Source organism: Melospiza melodia, chromosome 28 (assembly GCF_035770615.1).
Source record: "Melospiza melodia melodia isolate bMelMel2 chromosome 28, bMelMel2.pri, whole genome shotgun sequence".
In the NCBI taxonomy this organism is placed as follows: Eukaryota; Metazoa; Chordata; class Aves; order Passeriformes; family Passerellidae; genus Melospiza; species Melospiza melodia.
In genome coordinates this window covers 8323402-8341044 of record NC_086221.1, presented here as the reverse complement: position 1 = coordinate 8341044, position 17643 = coordinate 8323402, and the positions used below count along the sequence as shown (strand labels likewise).

General features: G+C 55.5%; 1 protein-coding gene across 3 annotated transcripts in view; it reads left to right on the top strand.

The window, feature by feature from the left end:
* Positions 1-17643, top strand: part of PLXNA2 (plexin A2) — a 128888-nt gene that overhangs the window by 29409 nt on the left and 81836 nt on the right. For all 3 annotated transcript variants that reach the window (XM_063178069.1, XM_063178068.1, XM_063178070.1), the window contains exon 4: positions 15886-16020. In XM_063178069.1, coding sequence (XP_063034139.1) covers positions 15886-16020 — 135 coding nt within the window. The remainder of the gene's footprint in view (positions 1-15885; positions 16021-17643) is intronic.

The following is a 17643-nucleotide window of genomic DNA, read 5'->3' as shown; positions in this document are numbered from 1 at the left end:
GGCTGTGCTGCTCTCACCTGGCTGTGCTGCTCTCACCTGGGTTGTGCTGCTCTCACCTGGGCTGTGCTGTTCTCACCTGGGTTGTGCTGCTCTCACCTGGGTTGTGCTGTTCTCACCTGGGTTGTGCTGCTCTCACCTGGGTTGTGCTGCTCTCACCTGGCTGTGCTGCTCCTGCTGCCCTGCTGGTGGAAGGGAGGCTGGCAGAGCTGGGCATTGGCCACCCCTGCCAGCAGGAATTGCTTTGTGGGCTCTCCTGGCAGCCCCAGCATCTGGGACACGCTGGTGCACAAACGTAGTGACAGCTTATCAGGGAATTGTGGTTTGGATTACAGCAAAATCCCAGGATGAGCAAATCCCTGCCTGATGTGGAGGGCTCTGGCAGCCTGGCTGGGGCTCCTGACAGGGAAATGGAGCTGCCAGAAGTTTCATGTGCCCTCTGGGAACTTTCTGCCAGCTCCATGCCGTTAGGAGAGCAAAGTGAAAACATTGCACTGCTCCCTCCCTCCTAATTTCTGGGCCTCCCTGCATTTGGATTTTGCTTTTCTTGCCTCTCCTGGTGGTGCTGCTCGGTGCTGGGACGGCGCAGACAATGATTTGCTTTGCCCAGGCACTGCTGAAGCTCTTTGTGTGCCTGGGCTGAGGTGGAGAACCCCAAGAGGAGCAGGCAGACCCCATCCCACCCATCCCACCTTGCTGGGCTCTGCTCCCCCTGCCCTGCATTATTCAGAGCCGTGGGGATGTGATTTGCATTCCTTGCAGCACCGTGGGATCTCCGATCCCCTCTGGGGGGAGATTACACGAGATTGCAGCGAGGCTGGCAGGGAAATTGCTCCAAATTGCAGCTCTCATGGCAAGGACGTGGCTGTGCACAGACTGCTCCTGGGAAGGGAGGGAGCAGAGGGGGACAGGGTGGGACAGGGGGCTCTGGCACCCAGGGACCCTCAGGTGATGGTGATGCTGCTCCATCAGGGGAGCTGCTCTGAGCAGCGGGGCTGAAATGGGCCCAGTGCTGCTGGGTCAGTTTGGGGACAATGTCAGCATTGGGGGTCCCTATCCCTGTAGGGGCTCAGGGCCAGGCTGGGTGGGGCTCTGGGCAACCTGGGATGGTCCCCGCTATGGCAGGGGGGTTGGAATGAGGTGTTCTTCAGGCTCCTTTCCAGCCCAAACCATTCTGGGGCTCTGAGGAACCTGGGATGGTCCCTACCATGGCAGGGGGGTTGGAATGAGGTGATCTTTGGGGTCCCTTCCAACCCAAACCTCTCTGGGGCTCTGGGGAACCTGGGATGGTCCCCACCATGGCAGGGGGTTGGAATGAGGTGATCTTCAGGCTCCCTTCCAACCCAAACCTCTCTGGGGCTGTGTGAGGTGTGCCAAAGAGACTTTGGTGTAAATGCAGGCTGTGTTATCTGGCTTTTAGGCAGACACTGGAGAAGCTTTTGTGTGAGTGAGAACTGTGCTACAGCTCCTGACCCCAGCGTGGCCCCAGATCTCTCCTCCGAGGAGCACAGGCAGCCCAGGAGCCCCAGGCTCTGAGGGATGGAGCTGGAGCCACGCCGTGCCTTTGGCTGCAGCCCGGATCAATGGGGAAGGCTCTGCCCCCTCGCTGTGTAAAACATCCAGAGCAAATGGAGAGTGACAGGAAAGGGGTCAGCGCTCTGGGTCAGCACTGAGGTGCTGGAGGAGATAATCAGACCCTTTTCCTTCCAGTTCAGTGCCTGCCAAAAACACCGGAGTGCCTCACAAAAGTGCAGGGGGCAGCCAAGCGTGAGCACTCAGAGAGGCCAGCACGGGAGGAGCCGCTGTCCCCACCCCAGTGGCACCACCGGCAGCTCAGCCTGCTCATTCTGCTCTGCTCCACAGGCCGGTGAGCCCGCTGTCCCCACCCCAGTGCCACCAGCCCTGCTCTCTCTGCTCTGCTCCAGGGGCTGGTGATGATCTGGGCTTTGTGGGTCAGGGCGTGAAGTGTGAGCCTTGGCCCGCATCACCTGGGAGGTGACAAACTTCTCTGGGATGCTCTGGGAAGTGTTATGTGCTCCCTTCTCAGGGTGTTTTGGGAAGTGTTTTGTCTTCCCTTCTCTGGGATGTTTTGGGAAGTGTTTTGTGCTCCCTGGGGGCTCAAGGTTATCTGGGAGGTGACAAACTTCACTGAGATGATTTGGGAAGTGTTTTGTGCTCCCTTCTCGGGATTATTTGGGAAATGTTTTGTGCTCCCTTCTCTGGGATGTTTTGGGAAGTGTTTTGTGCTCCATTCTCTGGGATGTTCTGGGAAGTGTTTTGTGCTCTGTTTTGTGCTCCCTTCTCTGGGATGCTCTCAGAAGTGTTTTGTGCTCCCTGGGGCTCAGGGCAGGTGGAAGCAGCCAGCCTGGATTAGCACTGCTGTTAATAGACCTTGAGAGCATCTCTGCTCCCTATGGGGCTGGGCAAAGCCATAAAATGAGGTGATTTAAGAAGGCCAGACCTCACTAGCCCTGCTCTAAGGGGTTTCTCTCCTGAGCTTTCCCAAAGAACATTTTGGAGTTTGCTGCTGTTTAGTCCAAATCTCTCTCCCCAAACAAGGCTTTGGTGCTGATTGCATCTCCAAATAGGCTCCCTGCCAGGGATATTTTGACAGAAAGTGTGATAAAATACAACACAGCAGACACCATCCCCCTTACAATTTATAAGGAATTTTGTAACCTGAGGGGATTCATTCTATATCATGTTACAACACATAGTATGGATCCTGTCCTCCTGCTTGCTGCTCCTTTGCACACATAATGAACAAATCTGCTTGTATCTGAGAAATTCTCGTGGCTGGGTTTGAGCTAATCAAGTTCTCGTCTCCCCTCACTTTGTCCCCAGATGATCTCACAGTTATCCCGACTTTCTCAAAAGCACAAAATAAAACACTTTCTGTGAGAGCTGCAATTGCTTTTGACAACTCAATGGCTCTCTGGAATTTGGGGAAACACAAAAAAAAACCCAAAAAACCCCTCCCAGGCTCCTCAGTTCTGCTCCAGCTCCCTTCTCCATCTCTTCCCTGTCATTTACCCCCGTGGAGTGGGAGGGGATGGTGGGAGTGAGATGCTGCTTTAGGAGCTGGCGATAGGTGGGGTTTGGAGGCACGCAGGCGATTCAGCAGGGATAATCAATGGGATTTGGGCATTTTGGGGAATCTGTCTGCGCTGCTCGACGGGCGTTTGCGCAAATGCTCAACAGCTTGAGACGGGAGATTTGTTCCCCGCTCCCTCTCCCTGTCAGCTTTTATTTGCCTTCTGTTGCCCTCCCGCTCAATCCATAAGCCCTCCTCTTTTGCATGATTGTCTCCATTTGCATTTCCAGCAGATCCACTGACATTTGGCTGGACTCTGGGTGAAACACTCCTTGAAATTAGCCCGCACGTTGAGTTTGTTCTGGGAAGATAAGAAGGGAAGTGGCAGGGGGGCCTGGGGGGGAATTACACATGTGAAACTGCACCGGGAAAAGGAGCACCAACAGCCAGACTGCAGGCCAGCAATATTTCTCTGGGATTTGTTTGGGAAGCAGAATTTGTCACCGTGGGCAATGCACTCGTCTCCCTCACCCCAGTGGCTCCCAATCCCAGCACAAACCCGCCTGAGGAAGCCAAAGGATAAATTGTCTGCTCGCCTGCTCTGGAGCTGCTCTGTGGCGCTGGCAATGTGAGACTGAGGAGGAATTTTAATTTCATGCTGTGTAAGAAGAGCGCATGCAACAGTAGCAGCCGTATGGATTTTCATATGAATAGAGTACAGTGCTCGTGACAGGGCAGCAGTGTTGTCCCGCAGGTTTGCATTCTTCTCCTTTCTTTGCCGTTCTCACATTCCCCTCGCCGTCCACCCATCCCCGCACTTGCTGAAATGGAAAGTATGTCCCTGCCAGATGGGTGCACAAAGTGACGCGCCTGTTTCTCAGTTAGATGGCAATTGGCTTCAGAGACCTTTTGTTGCTTTAATTTCTGTGCAATCCAAGTGCGAGTCTGTTTTGCTTGAGAGGGAACATTTTTTAGCCTGGTGCCTCTCTTGCTCAGCTTTGCGGGGATCTAAGCACGAGCACTTTGCAGACAGTGGAGCCCATTAATGCTGCTCTGTCTCTAAAACATCAGGACTTAAATCACTCGCTTGGAGGGGGAAGACAGGTCCTGGGAATGACTGATCCCAGGGATGGGTTGTGTGGGGCTGGACTGGGTGCTTCTCACCCCTTTCTCCTTCCTGGTGATCCTCTCTAGTCCTCACCCAAGAGCTGAAGTCACCTCAGCAGCAAAGAATTTGGTTTGTAAAACGTGTCACGCTTTGTTCGGGGGAGGTTTTGTTTTATTTGATTTTAAAAATTTGCGTGTGTTTGCTAGGGAAGGAGCCTGTAGTGATTTTTTCTTGAGGCTGCTGATCTAATACATTCTGCACAGCCATAAAATATGCTTTAGATAAACTTCTCCCCCTAACATCTGCGAGGAGCACAGCTCTGCTCGTTTCCATGCTAAAGCGCTCGTTAACGTGCCGGCACATCCCGGGCACGTCTGTCAAACCCAATCAGTTTTGCCAGGTAGGGCAGGTGGATAAATCTGTCTGCCTGCACACGCTGCTCTTTCTGATAGCCCTGCATGGGAGGAAGAGGCATGAATGGGGGAAATCCTTTTCCAGGCTGCTGGGGAGGCGTGCGCACGCGGCGGGAGACGAGCGCAGGAATCGCCGGATTGTCGGAGCCCGGGCGCTGGGCTGGGGAAGGGTTTGCAGCAGTGCAAGTGCTCTTCTCTCCCAGCCTCGTCTGTCCCTGTGACAGCTGCTGGCAGCACGCTGAGCTGCAGCCCAGCAGGGCTGGATCTGGCTCTGAGCATTCCCTGCCAGCCAGTGGGAAGGACAGAGGAACCCGCCGGCGTCTCCAGATGGACCTGCCTGGCCATCATCCTTCACTGGGCTGGGCACGGCCCCAGCACTGCCTCAGTGGCCCTGGATAGGGCGGATACTGGGGGAAGTTTCTTCACTGGAACAGTGGTCAGATATTGGAGCAGCTCCCCGGGGCAGTGGTGGAGTCACCACCCCTGGAAGTGCTCACAAAAGGGGCAGAGGTGGCTCTGGGACGTGGTTTGGTGGCACCAGCTGAAGGTTGGGCTTGATGATCCTGGAGGTGTTTCCCAGCCTGAAGGATTCCGTGTTCCACAGGAGGGGGGGACAGCAGCTCTGGCCATGGTCCCCACCCTGGGCTCACCCTGGTGACAGCTGTGTCCCAGCAGGGGTGGCAGCTCCAGGCAGTTGGGTTCAAGGTTCTCTCCATGGCTCACGCTGATACAGCTGCAAGCACATTAAAGAGTCCAGCAGCAAAGCACACCCACAGTTAATAAAATACAGATTTTCATCTGAAATCATGGCCTGAAACAGCTCCCTAATGGAGGGAGGGATGGCTGGGGGGGACAGTGAGATGTGTCCTGCCTGGGCACCTTCACCAAGGACTGAGCTCCACCAGTGCCCCCAGCACCCTCCAGACACCCAGAGAGGGGGAGCAGCCAGCAAGGCAGGGCACACCACCAGCTCCGAGCCCTAAAGAACAAGTGCCTCTCTGGATAATTCCAGGAAAATCCCACCAGCCTGCAGGATCACACAATTCCCACCCAAACAATCTGAGGACGGTGAGCTCCCAGTCAGGTTCAACCAAATAATTCCATGTTGAATGTGGTGGGTTCCTCTGAGGGCTGGTGGGTTCTTCCCCAGGGTAATTCCAGGAGATGCTGCCATGGCCTGAGGAGGGAGAGGCTTCCCCAGGGCACCCCTGAGAGATCCTCTCACCCCCTGAGGAGGGTCAGGTTTGTGCCTGGCAGGAGCTGCCTCTCCTCAGCCCACCTTAGAGAGGCTGTTGAGAAGCAGTTTCAAGTGCAGGCTGAGAGGGAAGCTAAAGTGACCAATAAAGTCTCTCTTCAGCACTTGTAGAGCCTTTGGGATGCTCTTATAAATCAAAGCCTGCAGGTAGGCTCAGGTGCTGGAGCACAGCAGCACAAACAGCATTAATGAGGCCGTGGAACATCATCCCCACAAGCAAAGGGGAGGAGGTTTCATCTTGCACAGCCTGTGCCTCTAATGATGGTGCAAGTCCTTCAGAAGGAAAAAAGGGACAGTCTGGGGAAAAGGACCTTCTGGGCTGGCTCCTTCCCAAAGATCCAGGAGCTGCTCATGTTGCCTGCCTGCTAATTGGAGTTGGCTGTAACTGATTTAGAAAGCGACGGCCTTAGGGAGCTGAGATTGTTGTTTGTGTTTGTCTGGGATTAAATACAGATGGAATTAAAACGAGGGGGGAAGAAAACCCCACAACAAACCCTCGGCTGCAGGAGGAAGCTTTGATGGAATGAATTCCTGCTGCCGGGTCGGGGTCTCGGTGCCATTCCCATGGAAGCACCGGGGAAACAATGAAAGGGTAGAGGCAGAAATAGAAAGCAAAAAGATGAGTGGACTCTGATGAAAGGAGTCGTATTAATAATGAAAACTGGAGGGTTTGAAGCTGCTTTAGAGTGAATTTTCAAGGCACAGAGCCCCTGGGGAGCAGGTGGAGGCACAAAGCACAGCACTCCAGATGCTCAGAGCAGGACCCGGCTCCCAGCCAGGCTCTGGCAGCACAAACTGCAGGAGGAGACAGGGAAATACCAAAATACCTGCTGGGCTGGGCTGGCCAGGCCATTTTCCTCCAGCACCAGGAAAATTGGGGTCCCGTGGCTTGAGGTCACAGCAAGATTCCTTCACAGCTGAGTGCAAGCCACGACACAAGCAATAAATCACGGCAGTGACAGAGCAGGAGCATCATTAGCAGATTTCTCTCTGCAGAGGTGTGGGTGCGCAGGGGGCTGTGCTGCTCTGAGCAGTGCGAAAGGAAGGCAAGAAGGAGCTCAGCTCCTGTGACACTGGGCCTCGTGCACAGAGGCTGCTGTGGCTGCCAGCACTGGGAAAATCTGTCCTGGGAGGGAACTTTCCATATCAGCCCTGAGCCTTGGCTCGGTTCGTAGCCCTTGTTTTAAAAGCCTTGGGAACATTTGATACCTGGTCTGTTTTTACTGAGAGCAATTCAAAGAACCCCCCCTTGCTGGAACTGCAGCTCCTGGGGGCAGGGGATGGCAAAGGGCCCCGTGGTGTCCCTCAGGTCACCTCAGAGCTGGCTGGAGGGGACTGAGCAGCTCCTTGTGACCGTGCTCACAGGGGTCTGAGGGTGAGGGAAGAGACAGGATCTGACTCCATGTTGCAGAAGGCTGATTTATTATTTTATGATATATATTACATTAAAGCTATACTAAAAGAATAGAAGAAAGGATTTCATCAGAAGGCTGGCTAAGAATAGAAAAAGAAAGAATGATAACAATGGGGGCTGTGGGATGGTTCTGAGCCTGCTCCTCACACAGGGGGCTGGGGTCTGCACTATCCCAGCCACAAAAACTCAGTCCCTACAGCAGCAGCAACCAAAACTGCCCAAACAGAGAGCAAGACCCTTCTACAAAAGCAGAAAAACCCTTTGTGTCCTCGAGACACTCCAACAAATACTCCCACAATGATATTCCTTTCAAGCCTGTGTTTCAGCAGGCTGGTGTTGAGTCTGAAGATGAAGGTGTGACTGCTGAGAGGTGTCTGTAGTTTGTCACAGGTGAATTTTAGAAAGAAAACAGAAATATTTGACAGTGCCTTCAGCAGCTCAGCTCCTTGTTGTTGGGGATGTATGAAATGGTTAAGCGAAGGTGTCTTCTCTCTGTGCTTTCTTAGTTTCTCTGCCTCCCTGTTGGCACACGCATCCACATTCTCTGTTCCTCTCCCATCTGCTTCCCCTTCCCAAAATTCGAACATTTCACTCTTAAAATTCTGCCTTCATGTATATGAATGAACGAGGAAAATATCACTGCTAGCCACGAGGGCTGGGTGCTGGGATGGTTCTGCTCTGCACAAGGGCTGGGTGCTGGGATGGTTCTGCTCTGCACCACAAACCCCTCGGAGCTCTGGTGGCCTCCAGCCCTGCCTGGTTGTGCTGCTGGTGCTGAGCATCCCCTGGTTCCCCACCAGGCTCTCAGCTGTGCCTCTCAGGTGCTGAATTTGGGCAGGCAGGGCTGGTGCTGTCCCAAAATCCCGGTGAGATGGGGGCACGGCTCCAACATCAGCAGGGAGGGGGCTCTGTGTGAGCTGCTGGCCTGGCTCCATGCCCAGCCCCTGGGGCTGTAACTGGAGCAGCACTTTGGGGAGATGAGGCCCCTGGAGCAGGGGAAGCTTTGAGGGAAGCAGCCCAAAGGACAGCACAGGGGGAGCTGCTCCAGTGTTGAATTACTGAGCCACACACGCAGTGTTTGCCTAACCAGCCAGACCTGAATTGCTGTTCAAACACTGCTCTGCTGCCTGACGCTGGCAATCAGGGAGCTAATTACACTGGATTAGGGTTTTTCTCTTAATTACATGAAAAATTTAGCGCGGCTGATGATCATGAGGCTGCAGGGGATTAGGGCGGAAGGAAGGCACGTGTTTGTCTGCAGGTCAATGGTGGAGCAGGGCAGGAATGTGCTGGGGCTGTGCCTGTGCCACCCCTGCAGCCAGCCCACTCCTATGCTGGTGTTGGGAAGGGACAGAGGGACAGGGACAGAGGGACAGGGACAGAGGGACAGGGACAGACGTGTGCCCTGAGCCCAGCCCAGCAAACCCCACTGCATCCAGGCCTGAGCAGCGTTCCATGTGTTGTTGCACACACAGATTATTCAGAGCCAGCTCATCTGCTTATCTGCTGATTGATGCTGAGATGCTGCAAAGGGCATGTGCCGAAGGCTTAGGGAGTTTCAGTGCGGAGATGGAGGAGATTTTGCTTTTTATTTTTATTTTTATCCTTGATCTACCCCAGAATAGCACTGGGGAAGCAGCTCAGAGGGGCAGCAGGAGCTTTCCTCGCACATCAGGAACCTGAGCTACCTCAAACCTCTGTCTGATGGAGATTGGGGCATGAATGAGCACACAGGGAGAGATTCGGATTTATATTTTAGAGCCTCCCCTCAGGATTCCTCAGTGCTTCCAGGACAGGGAATGCACCAGCCAACGTCCCTGGGCCCAGCCAGCCCTGTGGCCCTGCCTGGTGCCCTCCTGCAGGTGACATTTCTGCGTGCCCAGGGATGCTGAACAGCCCCAAACACGGAGCCAGGCCCTGCTGGGGCTTTGCCAGAGCCCAGGCAGGCAGCAGGGCCAGGGGAGAGCTGCAGGCAGCCCTGGGGCACTGCCAGCCTGCCCGGGGCTCTCTGTCCTCACACGACCTCCAGACCCAGCCCTTTGTGAGGCTGTGCCCCAATTCACAGCCAGAAAATGCCCATGGGCAGCTGCAGCTCTGCAGGCAGGAGGGCCTGGGGGGTGGGAGACACTCATCCCCCTCATCTCCCTCATTTCCCTCATTTCCCGGGAGCTGAGCTGAGCTGAGCTCGGTAATTCTCTCACATCCTCTGCCCCAGCAAGGTTAGATCTGATCAGTAACACATGACTGGCTCTGCATGCACAAGTGGAACCAAAAATATGCACGGCCCCCCTGTTCACCTGCTGGCTCCTGCCTGACCCAGAGCGGCACAGAACCACCAGGCGGGGTTTATCCACGGCTTTAGAAACCCCACAGACAATAAAACGTGGATTCTCTTATTTCCTTCTGGGCTTTGGCCCTCGGCAGCTCCGAGTCTGGCTCGTGTTCCAGCATCCCCGGGAGGTGCTGGGCAGGAAATCGAAGCCATTTCAAACATATTACTTACATGATGTTTTCAAAGAGGAAAGAGAATAATATTTCCTGAGGAACTCTGCGGCTCCCACCTGATCAGCTGGAAGCCGTGGCTTTGGAGAAACAGGGTTTTTTGTGTGGCAATTTTTGACAGTCATTTAGTTTTTCCCTCCTTGGGGAGAATCACGACGCACTGAAGCTCGTTTAGAGCAAACTCCACATTAGACAGTCTTGTCTAAGTGGCTTTTGATGCCATTTTACATGGCCACTCAAGGTCAGCAAAGCAAAGCAAGCAGGACCAATCCCTTCAGCTGTGAAATGCAGAGCTGGAGGAGGATGTTCCTGGGGAGAGAGAGCCTGGCACGGAGCTGTGCAGGATTATTCAGCTGGAAGGGCACAGGTGAGCTGTGGACACACAACACAGATGCAGGGCTATTTTGGGGGCTTTGGGCAGGAGCTGCAAATGGGTTGTGACAGGCAGATACCTGGTGCCTGCCTCGGCCTGAATAACACCAGAACAACACCAGCTGTGGGCTTGTTCCGGTGCTTGCTGTCCCTTGCAGGGCTCAGGCTCAGCACTCAGCCCTGCTCTCCCGTTTCTCGCTCCCCAAATGCCTCTCACAGCTCCCTCCATCCCTGAGTGTGTCCTGCAAGCACAGCCAGGCACTTTTGGGTTTCTGTCCTGCCCCTTGTGTCCCTTTGGGTCCCTCTGACACCGAGCCCAGCTCTGGCTCAGGGCAAGGGGCAGAGAGAGGGAAAAGGCAGGGAACGACCCTGCCCTGGGTTTGTGGCACCCACAGGGCTCAGGGGCAGCCTGGGCTGTGCCCACCCAGCGCAGCAGGATGGGCAGAGCCTTCCTGGGGGCACAGAATGGGAAGGAGCTTCCCTCGGGATGGGAGGGAGAGCTGGGCCTCCAGGAGAAGACAATGCTGCTGATTTAAAGCACCATCCAAAGCAATCCAGCCTCGCCAGCCCAAATTTCAACCTAATGAATCCATCCCCGGAAGAATACTACTTAATTAATTAGCAGCTCATTTGCATGAGGTGGCATGTTATTAAAGTTGTGCTGCTGCAAGTAGGGCTGTGACAAGGTGTGAGCTGACAGCTTTTCAAATAAAAAGTCTTTTCAAGGAATGATCTCCTGAACTGGCAGCTTTGTTCTGAACGAGCCTCTCGTGCAGTAATAAATTAAAGACGTGGGGCTGCTGATTAGGCTCTGCATGGTGCCTGTGTGCCACCCTCCCTGCTGAATCCAGAGCAGCTCTGCACGAGGGTGGGAGAGCCTGGAGGAGGAAGGAACCTCTCCAGTGGCAATTTCTCATAGGGGTTTGTCCTGTCAGGGTGTCTGAGCTGCTGCTTCACCCCAACAATTGGCTCCTTTCCCCTCCAGAACCCTGCAGAAAGGCAGCAGGGGATCCTTCTCCTCATCCCTTTCCTCGTGGGAGAGGAATAAATGTTTGTGGAATGTCTTGTCCTGGCAGATCCAGCATTGTGGGTGCCCCCACACAGACAGTGAGGCTGGGGGTCCCTGCCCACCCTACCTGCCCACCCTGCTCCCCTCTCCCACCCCCTGGAATGCCAAGGAGCAAACCCAGCCCCAGCTGCTCAGCCAGGGGAGTCAGAGATCCTGCAAGGCAGGAGCTGTCTGAGCCAAGGGCAATTTTAAATTCCCAGTTTAATCCATTGGAAAGGTGGGCTCCAGGTGAGAGGGGACCTGTGTGGCTCTCCTGGGGAGCTGGGGCAGTGCTGGGATGATCCCACCATGCCTGAAATGCAGCCTTTGTGCAGCCTTTGTGCAGCCTTTCTCCCCAGGGCTTTGCAAGGGCAGCCCCAGCAGTGATTAGTGAGAGTATTTAATGTTCACTTGGGCAGTGTGTGCTTGGAGGGGATGGATTTGCTCTCGGGAGCTGCTTTGCCCCCAGCCTGACAGCGCCACGGGCTCCTGCAGGGACTCATCCATGGAGGCTGTGGGGCCAAGACAAAGGTGATGCCCACGGTGACAGAGCCCTTACCTCCCAATCAGGGAGAAAGGCATAAAGAAAATGTGACAGGAGAGAAAGAGCCTGGCAGAGAGGGAGCCTGCAGGTAATGAAGTTAATTGGATATGCTGATTGGAATGGAACGCGCGTGTAAGGTTTGTCATTAGCTTTCTCGGGGACACATCTGTGATTTAAAGGAAAGGCACCCAATGGGGTTCCTGTGGCACTTGAATTCTGAGGGGAGAATTCCCACGTGGAGCCCAGTCCCATCCTGCTGCTCCTGCCTGCAGGGAAGGCTGGACTGGGGACGTGGGGAGGGATCCTGCAGGGGCCTGGAAACGTTTTGGGTAATAATTTGCACTTTCAGTTGTGGATTCTCCCCTCCTGGAGGTTGCTGTGGGGGTCTGAGGATGCAGGACCAGGAGAATCATGCAGGGCCAGATTTCACTCCACTGCCATTCCAAAGATCAGCAAGTTCAGGCAGTGCCTGCTGCTCCTGGGCCTGGGAATCCTCTCAGGAGCCCCTCCAGTGCCTCCCTGGTGTTTCCACATGGAAACCAGAGTGCTTTGGGACCCATGAGGCACTTTCAGAGGTGGGGAGGAGTCAATGGTGGCCCTGCTGCAGGACCCAGGCTGGACAACCAGCCCCTCATGCAGGACTTGTTCAGCTGTTTTCTCTGGCACCGGGAATTCCACCCTGAGTCAGCCTGCTGGAAACACCCCTAATGCAAACAGACAGGTAATTTAATCACGGAAAGTTCCTGCAAAGAGATTCGATGTCTCCTAATGGGAGCCTGCTGGGGGGAACGCAGAGCTATCCCAGTGCCTGGGCACAGCACCTGAGGGGAACTTTCCTGCACGAGGTGTGCTGGAGCTTCATGTCAGATTAGATCCGTGAGTGGCTCCTACACGCTGCCACAATGTGGTATTTGGCTAATCTCTGCTGATAAAGCCCAGCTTAGCCTGCAGCTGCATTGTGGGGGTATTAGAGAGCTCAGTGTGAGCTCTGCAGGGCTGCAGCTCCTGCACCCAGCACATCCTGCTCCTCCACCGGGCTGCCCTGCGAGCTGGGATGAGTTTGGATTTGCAGATTATGTCATTAGGCGCTTCTCAGCAGAGATTTGTAAACACCCAGCAGGAGGGAGGGGCTGGATGCGGCCCGGGCAGCTCTTCGGGTCCCTGTCTGAGTGTGACAGCCTGTGCTGTGTCCTCCTGGGCTCTGCTGTCCCTCTGATCCCCATTTCCAGCTCCTGAGGTGCCTCTCCCACCCCTGTGCTCCCCTCTCCCCCAGGGCTGTGCTAGATGAGCCCTGGGTTGGGGGTGAGTCCTGGGTTGGGGAAGAGCCCTGGACTGGGGGTGAGCCCTGGATTGGGGTGAGCCCTGGATTTGGGTGAGCCCTGGATTTGGGTGAGCCCTGGGTTGGGGGTGAGCCCTGAATTGGGGGTGAGCCCTGGATTTGGGTGAGCCCTGGGTTGGGGAAGAGCCCTGGATTGGGGGTGAGCCCTGGGTTGGGGAAGAGCCCTGCATTGGATTTGGGATGAGCCCGCAGGTGCAGGGCCGGTCCCACCCCGCGCTCCAGGACAGTCCAGGAGCTGTGGCACGGCACCCACCCGTGAGGCAGAGGGATGATTTCCCTCCCCAAACGTCAACAGGAGGCTTCCTGCTGGGTGAGATGATCCCTTTCTTCCTCCCCGGCCGCGGGAATCATCGCTCTCCTCTCTGACATCATCATTTGTTGCCGTGGAAACCGAGCCCCGAGCGGGAGATGCAGCGGAGCATCCTGGTGTCACTGGGTGCCCTCGGCCTGGGCTGGGGCCAGGGGGCCCTGGGGGCTCCGGGGCTCCGACCCCCACCCAGGGAGGGGCTCTGCTGTGCCCCTGTCCCGTGGCCCTGGGCACAGAATCCCCGAGAGCCCCAGGGCTGCTCCCTGGCCATTGTGGGGGCAGGAGGGCACAGGCAGTGCCACCACCCCGTGCTGCGCCCCAAAACTCCATGCCAGGCACCAAACCCATGCCAGGCACCAAACCCATGCCAGGCTCCCGTTCCAGGCACAGCTCCGAGCCCTCAGCCGGGCTGGAGGGGCACTCAGCGCTGCCTCCAGCCCCGAGCTGCAATTCCCAGTTGGAATTGGTCTGCACCAGCCTTGTCCAGTGGTATCTCTCTTTATTAGCCCTGTCTGACCTCATTACTAGAAAGAAGCTCAATTTAACGAGCTGCCGGTGCCCTGAGGGAACTCTGGAAAACAGTTGTTTTTCACAAAGGCTGCTGATCCTTCATGTCCGGGCTCCCACTCCTGTCTGGCCATTAATCAGTCCTTTGTACGGTGCTGGCTGTGGAGCCCTGGCAGCCCCGCGTTCCTGCTCTTTATTTCTGGGTGATTTCTGTCCCTCTGTCCCCGCTGCAGCGCGGGTGACTCAGGTGGCAGCACCCAGTAAGGCACTGGGCTCATACTGGTGTGGCTCTGATCTGATTCCTGGTATTTCACCGGGGCTGTGACGATCCTAATTCTCACAGGTGGAATTAAAGCAGGGTTTGACCTTCTGCCTTTTAGAGGATTTTGCTTTCTCTGACCTTCTGCCTTTTGGGGGATTTTGCTTTCTGAAAATTCAGGGCTTAATCCTGCCAGGGGCTCCTGTGCCTGGCTGTGGGTGTTCCACAGAGCGCTCACATTCCCACCCGATGTTCCTCTATAGCACTGAACGCTCGGGAGGTGGAGGGGAAAAGAGAGAAATGCAGGAAATGAATGTGTTTGTGTGTATCCAACATGTCTGTGCATGGCAGGAGGCACCGGGGCCCTTTCCAAGGGGAGGATTTGTTCGGAGAGGGTGCAGGGGAGCAGCTCTGCTCTCCTGGTGTTCCCAGCTGGGGTGGCTCATTTCTCAGCTAAATCAAAGATTTTTAACAACCTGCTGTCTTAGCTCCCAGGGACAGAAAGCAGAGCCAGCCCCTTCTGTGCCAGTTGTGTAGGTTTGGCCTCGGGGTTTTCCTGCCTTTTGCTCCGTTATGCGGGAATACACTCCAAAGCAGGGAATTTCGGGGCGGCAGGTGGCATCTCTGGGATAAGGGGTTTGCCTAGGGCCGTGTTCCCTCTCCTGGAGGGGCAGCAGGGGCATCCTGGAAATTCCCAGCAATTCCCGACAATTCCCGACAATTCCCGGCAATTCCCGGCTCATTCCCGGCAATTCCCGGCAATTCCCGGCAATTCCTGGCAATTCCCGGCAATTCCCGACACATCCTTGGCGCATCCCGGAACATTCCCAGCACATCCCCGGCACATCCCAGCAATTCCCGGCTCATCCCCGGTACATCCCGGGCTCATCCCCGGCTCATCCCCGGTCCCCGGCCCATCCCCGCTGTCGCTGCCCGCCCATGGCTCCCCCAGCCCCGTTCCCATCCCGCGGCTCCCCAAACGCGCAGATCCTGGTGGCAAAGGCAATGCCAAGAGTTTGTTTCTCCCGCTGCCCTCCCCGCGCACAGCCCCCGAGGCCATCAATTATTAACTCGGGCAAGGGAAGGCGGCGTTTCCTCCGCAGCAGCGGCTGCTGGCAGGGATGGGGCTTGTCACAGCCCGGGCAGGTTTTCCTGCGGGAGCAGGGCGGTGTTTGGGAGGGATGGAGGGATGCTTGGAGCGTGTGGTGCTGTGCCAGAGCTCTGCTCGCTCAGCACGGCGGGCTGGGCTGGCCTTGCCTCGCTGAACCCTCCAGGCAGGAAAGTGGCAGCAGCATCTCCGGGTTTTAAGCAGGGATGATGCTCCAGGAGGATTCGGTGGCAGGAAGAGGTGGTGGAGATTATCCAAGTGTCATTCTATAGGTGTCTGGAGAATTAAAATATACCTCTGCAGCAGCTTGGCTTTGCTGTTGGCTGTAGAGTTTTGTGGCCTCCTTTCAGGTTTATTTTAGAGAGAATCTTAAAAGTTTACAGTTTTCCTTCCCCCTGGATGGTCAATCATGGCTCACTGGAGGTCTCTGTGCTCGCCTTGCAACCACAAAACTCTCTCATTATTTCTCCTGGAGTGAAGAAATCACACTGGCTGCAGTGCAGACAGAACCTTCATTTCAGCTCCTGCTCCCACCCTGCTCTGTCTGCAGTCCCGAGCTGAGATTTTTGGATTCATTCCTTTCCCTACCTTGCTCCCCTCCTCCCTCACCCCAAAACAAAGGCAGGATTTGTCAGCTGTGAGTGCCCCTGACCTGTGCGTGTGTGTTTTGCCCCGCAGATCCGGGCGGATGGGCCGCCCCAGGGCGGGATCCAGTACGAGGTGGTGCCGGTGTTCAAGGACGGCAGCCCGGTGCTGCGGGACATGGCCTTCTCCATGGACCACAAGTACCTGTACGTCATGTCAGAGCGCCAGGTGAGTGCCTGCTGCCCATCCCCGCTCCTCCCCTCAGCACTGCGCTCTGGAGATCAGCCCCGAGGTGCTGCGTGGGGATAAGGGCTTGGAGGGCCAGGAGCAGCTCGGGGCTTTGTGCCCCTGAGCAGAGATTGGCATCGGTGCTTGGGGGAGAGCTGAACCTGCTTGTTCCTGGCTGGAAGGGATGGGAACTCAGCTGGTTTGGGGGAGAGCTGGGGGAGAGCTGAACCTGCTTGTTCCTGGCTGGAAGGGATGGGAACTGAGCTGGTTTGGGGGAGAGCTGAACCTGCTTGCTCCTGGCTGGAAGGGATGGGAACTGGGCTGGTTTGGGGGAGAGCTGAACCTGCTTGTTCCTGGCTGGAAGGGATGGGAACTCAGCTGGTTTGGGGGAGAGCTGGGGGAGAGCTGAACCTGCTTGTTCCTGGCTGGAAGGGATGGGAACTGAGCTGATTTGGGGCTCTGAGCTGTTCCTGCCTCGGTCATGAACCACAGGGGTTCCTTGGTTATAAAGTTATTTGGAAACAGGGCAGAAATGTTTGAGGAGAGGGCAAAGTCTTCTCCCCACTGAAAGCCTCAAGTGAGTGAACCCCTGAGGCTGAGGAAGGCATTTTGTGCTTGTTGGAAACTCTCATGGACAGACACTTGCATGAGCAGCCACAAGTTTCAGATCCCATCCAGCTCAGGCTGGATAATGAGATCTGTGCAAACTTTGCAATTGAATTATTTTATTCAAATGTTAATGCTTGGTCACTGTGCAGGAGCCACGTGCTGCCCGTGCTCCCAGCAGGGAGGAAAGGACCCGGTGTGGATCTCAAACAGTTGAGGAAGTGTTTTCATTAGGAGCAAAGTCCAGGGGGAATGCCTCTAACTCATCTTTTATGAGGCAAGAGCGTCTTAATATTCATCAAAGCGCTAATTTGCTTAATTGTGAAACAAAAAGATGTGAAGAGAATTAGCAAATAATAGAATATTCCTGGAACATTAATTCCATTTCCAGCCACGGCTCTGCCTTGGGGAGGCTCCAGGAGCTGGGGGCTGCTGCCTCTCATTCCTTGCAGGCTTTGCCACAGGATTTGCCTGTTGCCCTTGCAGCAGTGCGTGCTCTGGGTCCCAAAATGCAGCAGCCCATGCATATGGATCTGTCAGCTCCCGTGGTGACCCCAGTGCCCCCATCCTGCAGTGTGATAGGTCAGCAAAGTGCAGCCAAGGAGATATTGTTCCCTGGTTCTCTATAAAGGAGGCTGATGATTGAAAAGGGGTCAGAACCGAGAGGAGGAGGGAGGTCCAGCAGCCCCGGAGGGCTGAGGCTGTAAATGGTGAGAGGAGCCCTCAGAAGGACTGAGAACACACAGCAAAAAACGGCCTCTGAGGGCTGGAAACGGAGAACAAACCGAGATTTGCCGCAGCAGAATGCCACAGAGAGCAGCTGCTCCTGGCAGGGCTGTGTGCAGTTAACGTGGGGGGAGGATTGCCCAGAGCTGGGGTTTGAAATCTGAGACAGAACCAGGCCAGGGCTGTGTCCACACACAGCCCTGGAGAATGGCTGGGGTTGTGAATTCACCTGGGCAAGGTGCTGGGGTGTGTGGAATTTACATGGGGAAGGTGCTGGGGGTTTGTGAATTC